The sequence below is a fragment of the Calidris pugnax genome, unplaced genomic scaffold (assembly GCF_001431845.1).
Source record: "Calidris pugnax isolate Ruff unplaced genomic scaffold, ASM143184v1 scaffold370, whole genome shotgun sequence".
Classification (NCBI taxonomy): Eukaryota; Metazoa; Chordata; class Aves; order Charadriiformes; family Scolopacidae; genus Calidris; species Calidris pugnax.
The window spans coordinates 41056-46106 of NW_015091093.1; the positions used below are offsets into that span (position 1 = coordinate 41056).

General features: G+C 59.3%; 2 protein-coding genes across 2 annotated transcripts in view; both read left to right on the top strand.

The window, feature by feature from the left end:
• The window catches only part of LOC106897311 (glutamine-rich protein 2-like), a 6603-nt gene extending 6180 nt beyond the window's left edge, over positions 1–423 (top strand). The window contains exon 3 of the mRNA XM_014957895.1: positions 407–423. Within this exon, the coding sequence (XP_014813381.1) occupies positions 407–423 (17 nt within the window). The remainder of the gene's footprint in view (positions 1–406) is intronic.
• Positions 1–5051, top strand: part of PAN2 (PAN2 poly(A) specific ribonuclease subunit) — a 13247-nt gene continuing 8196 nt past the window's right edge. Inside the window, exons 1-8 of the mRNA XM_014957896.1 lie at positions 1–87; positions 483–786; positions 1709–1878; positions 2038–2158; positions 2243–2320; positions 2482–2749; positions 2900–3242; positions 4868–4964. Coding sequence (XP_014813382.1) covers positions 502–786; positions 1709–1878; positions 2038–2158; positions 2243–2320; positions 2482–2749; positions 2900–3242; positions 4868–4964 — 1362 coding nt within the window. The 5' untranslated portion in view covers positions 1–87; positions 483–501. The remainder of the gene's footprint in view (positions 88–482; positions 787–1708; positions 1879–2037; positions 2159–2242; positions 2321–2481; positions 2750–2899; positions 3243–4867; positions 4965–5051) is intronic.

The following is a 5051-nucleotide window of genomic DNA, read 5'->3' on the forward strand; positions in this document are numbered from 1 at the left end:
GCCCGCCCCGCCGCCAACGGCAGCGGCTCTGCGGCCTCCGATAGCGCCGGTGCGTCCGGTGCCGGCCTGAGGAGATAAAGGAGGCGGGTGCGGAGCTGGCCCGGTGCCTCCCGAGGCGCGGGGAGGCGGGGCGAGGGGAGGTTTCTCCGGTCAGAGGGAGGCCCGGCCGGTGCTCCGAGCTCCGGGGGGGTCCGGGGTCCCCCGGGGGAGGCTGCCGGTGCACCGGGGCTGCTGCGGGCTCCCTCCCCCGGCGGCTTTCGGCCGTGACGGGGCTCTGAGTGTGTCCCAGGGAAGGGACTTTACCGGCCCGTGGGCCCGGTGCTGCCGGTGTCCCCGGCCAGAGCGTCGAACCTTACACTCACCGGGGATTCCAGCCACCTTTTGTGCCCCCCCCTCTCCTCCCGAGTCACCGGGGCCTTCTAAGAACCGGGGGGGCCCCGGTGGTGCTCACTGACCGACTCAGTTCCCTCTCGGTTCCTCAGGGCGACGCTGGTTTTCACCATGAATTTCGAAGGGCTCGACCCCTCCCTGGCCGAATATGCTCCCCCCTTGCACCCAGCGTTGGACCCCGTCCTGGACCCCCACCACCTCAACCCCAACCTGCTGCAGAACGTGGAGCTGGATGCCGAGGGGGTGCCCATGGAAGGGATGGCGGTGCCCGAGTCGGTGCATCTCATGGAAGGCATCTACAGCGAGCTCCACACCGCCGTCTCCGAAGTGGGGGTGCCCGTCTCCGTCTCCCATTTCGACCTGCACGAAGAGATGCTGTGGGTCGGGAACCACGGGGTAGGTGCCCCCCACCTGGAAGCGGGGTTGAGCCAGAGAGTCCTCAAATTTGGGGCAGAGCTTCTCCCCGGTGGTGGTTGATGCGTCTCAGAGCGTCTCGGTGCCCCCCACGTCTCCTCGCTGCCCCGGTGTGTGGGGCTGCTGGAGCTTTTGCTTCTTTACTCCTGAAAAGGGAAAAGCCTGAGCAGTTTGGGGCACAGAGGGGATGGGTCAAGGCAGAAATTGTATTCTTGATTTAGACTAAGTACAGGGTTCATTTGGGCTGTTTTTAGCTAGGTGAAATTTAGCACTGCAATCACAGAATGGTTTGAGTTGGAAGTGACCTTAAAGATCATCAAGTTTCGGGGGCAGGGACACCTCCCACCAGACCAAGTTGCTGAGAGCCCCATCCAGCCTGGCCTTGAACCCATCCAGGGATAGAGCAGCTACAACTTCCCTGGGCAGTCTGTGCTAGTGTCTCCATCACCCTCGGAGTGAAGAATTTCTTCCTAATATCAAATCTAAATCTTCCAGTTTAAAACATTAATGTCAAGAGACTTTAAACATCGGCTATGTAGATGTTTACATCGAAGTTAGCTACTTCTGGGTCTCTTAATCATAGAATCAGAGAATCATAGAGGTTGGAAGAGACCCTTGGGATCATGGAGTCCAACCATCTCCCCTACTCTACAAAGTCCTCCCCTACACCATGTCCCTCAGTACCCCATCTAGCCGTCCCTTAAACACATCCAGGGATGGGGACTCAACCCCCTCCCTGGGCAACATATTCCAATGCCCGACCACTCTTTGGGTGAAAAATTCCCTCCTCATGGGCTGGGGGAGGCCATAAGGCACCGATGACCTCCCTCCCCTGAGGGACAACGTGGCGTTTGCCCGTGTGGCATTCCATGGTGGGCACTGACGAGCTTTTGGTTGGTTTTAGGGTCACGCCACCTCCTTCTTCGGCCCCACGCTGGAGCGTTACTCCTCCTTCCAAGTGAACAGCAGCGACGACATCCGCCAGATCCAGAGCCTGGAGAACGGCGTCCTCTTCCTCACCAAAACCAACCTGAAGTACATGTCACGAGGAGGCCTCATCATTTTCGACTACCTGTGAGTGCTTTTCCTTGGTGGCAGGTGGACGGTGCCAGCCCCTGGGAGCTGCCCCTGAGCTTGGGGGTGGAAAAGCTCGATTTGGGGTGAGGGCAGATCCTCCTCCGCTGTCCCTGCTGCCTCCCTGAGCTGAGGGACATCCTCTCCCTTCTCCTGCAGCATGGATGAGTCTGAGGACATGCACAGTCTCCTGCTGACGGACACCAGCACGCTGCTCGTGGCCGGGCTGCAGAACCACGTCGTCGAGATAGACCTCAACACCGTCCAGGAGACGCAGAAGGTAGGGCCGGGCTGGGGGGCTGCTCCCTGCTGCGAGGAGGGGCTGGGTTCTGGGGCTCACCCCACTTCTCTCCCTCCTTCCCAGTACACCGTGGAGGTTCCTGGCATCACCATCATGAGGCAGTCAAACCGTTTCTTCTTCTGTGGGCACACCTCAGGGAAGGTAACACCAACCCCGTCCTGCTTGGTGGTCCTGTTGGTGCTCAGCTTCCCTCTGGGATACCCTGGAGTTGGTGTCTGGCTTTTCCTGGAGCCCAAAGTGCTCCTGAGGAGTGGGGAGCTCCCTGCGTAGCCCCCAGTGCCCCCATCTCTTCCCCTCTCCAGGTCTCCCTGCGCGACCTGCGGACGTTTGTGGTGGAGCACGAGTTCGACGCCTACTCGGGCAGCTTGTCCGACTTTGACGTCCACGGAAACCTGCTGGTGACCTGCGGCTTCTCCAGCAGAATGAACGGCCTGGCCTGCGACCGCTTCCTCAAGGTGTACGACCTGCGCATGATGAGGGCCACCACCCCTCTGCAGGTCCACATCGACCCCTTCTTCCTCCGCTTCATCCCCACCTACACCTCCCGCTTGGCCATCATCTCCCAGACAGGTGGGTGACGCCGTGTGTCCTCCCCTGGGCCGGGCTCCGTTCCTCTGGTGACAGCCCCAGCACCCCCTGAGCTCAGGGTCAAATCCCAGAGGGAGAAGGGTGACCCCATAAGTGACACGTGCTCCCTGGTGCCACGTCCCTCTCACACAGGTCAATGCCAGTTCTGTGAGCCCACCGGCCTGGCCAACCCCGCCGACATCTTCCACGTGAACACCGTTGGGCCTTTGATCATGACCTTCGACGTCTCGGCCAGCAAACAGGCCTTGGCTTTCGGGGACTCGGAGGGTTGTGTCCACCTCTGGGCAGACTCCCCCGAGGTCACCTTCAACGCCTACTCCCGGGAGACCGACTTTGCCTTGCCCTGCATGGTGGACACGTTGCCCCACTTGGATTGGAACCAGGACCTTGTGCCACTCTCCCTCATCCCCGTGCCGTTGACCAACGACGCCCTGCTCTCCGACTGGCCCGCTGCCAACTCCGCCCCGGCACCCCGGTAATTTCCCAGTCTCTCCCAGTCAAAACCAGCAAGGCTGGCTCCGGCAGAGTTCCTCTCCCTCCCAGGGAGGTGATTGTCCCCCTGTACTCAGCACTGGTGAGGCCACAGCTCGAGTGTTGTGTCCAGTTTTGGGCACCTCAATCCAAACCCCCCCGGGTTTGGGGGAGAGCTATGGGTCAGACCCCCCACCGGGTGGGCTGGCGATGGGGGTTTTCCTCCTCCAAAGTGGTGAGGGCTGAGAAGGGGCTCAGAGGAGGCAGCACGAGGGCTGGATCCAGTCTCTGCCTTCCCCCGAGGAGACGTGACCCTCTCCAGTCACCACCCAGCGGGTGCTTTGTATTTCACTGAATTTTTAGAGTTGGAAGGGACCATAGAGATCATCTAGTCCAACTCCCCTGCCAAAGCAGGACCACCCAGAGCATGTTACTCAGGAGCATCCAGGCAGGTCTTGAAAATCTCCAAGGAAGGGGACTCCACACCCTCCCTGGGCAGCCTCTTCCAGGGCTCTGCCACCCTCACTGTGAAGAAGTTCTTCCTCATATTTGTTCTAGTTGCCAAACGGCTGAATATGAGCCAACAGTGTGCCCAGGGGGGCAAGAAAGCCAATGGCATCCTGGCTTGTATCAAAAATAGTGTGAGCAGCAGAAGTAGGGAGGTGATTGTGCCCCTGTGCTCAGCACTGGGGAGGCCACAGCTCGAGTGTTGTGTCCAGTTTTGGGCACCTCAATCCAAGAGAGATCTGGAGGTGCTGGAGCGAGGGCAGAGGAGGGCAACGAAGCTGGTGAGGGGGCTGGAGAATAAAATCTTATGAAGAGTGATTGAAAGAGCTGGAACTGTTTAGTGTGAGGAAGAGGAGGCTGAGGGGAGACCTCATCACTCTCTACAACTCCGTGAAAGGACACTGTAGAGAGGTTGGTGCTGGTCTCTTCTCCCAGGTCATTAGTGACAGAAGGAGAGGGAACGGCTTCAAGCTCCAACAGGGGAGGTTTAGATTGAACATTAGGAAGGAATTTTTCACCCAAAGAGTGGTCGGGCGTTGGAAGAGGCTGCCCAGGGAGGGGGTGGAGTCCCCATCCCTGGCTGTGTTGAAGGGCCGTTTAGATGCAGTGCTGAGGGACATGGTGTAGGGGAGGACTTTGTAGAGTAGGGGAGATGGTTGGACTCGATGATCCCAAGTGTCTCTTCCAACCTGGACCATTCTATGATTCTCCCCGGGTCTCAGCAGCAGGAGGGTGTCTCTGTTCCTTGCCCATCTCGTGCCTGGCACTGACCTTCCTCATCTCGTGCCCTGTGAAACGCAGGACAGGTTCCCTTTAGCAGAGTTTAAATGCTGGGGAGCAGTAACTGGGCAGGTCTGAAGCCAGTAGGGCATGGTCAAACCTCTGGGGAGATGGTGGTGGGTTCTGCCTCTGTGGAAACTCTTGGTTTTCTGCTCCTTGTCCCAAACACCCCTGGGCTCGGCGCTTCTGCTGTGTTCTGGTGCGATGGAAAATGATCACTGAGGTCCTGGGGGAAGGACTGAGTGGGGGGAACTGAGTGGGGGTCTCCAGGTGCCCCCATCAAGTCCCCAGACGATGCTGCCAAACAGAGAGCAGCCTCTGAGCCCTCCCTGTGTTTTCCAGGCGAGCTCCTCCGGTAGATCCTGAAATTTTACGCACCATGAAGAAAGTGGGGTTCATCGGCTACGCCCCAAACCCGAGGACCAAGCTCCGCAACCAGGTCCCCACTCTGGGAGGGGATTGTGTGGGGAGTGGGGTCTGCAAAATGGGGGAGGATGGGAGCTTTTTGCAGGGTTTGGGAGAGGGG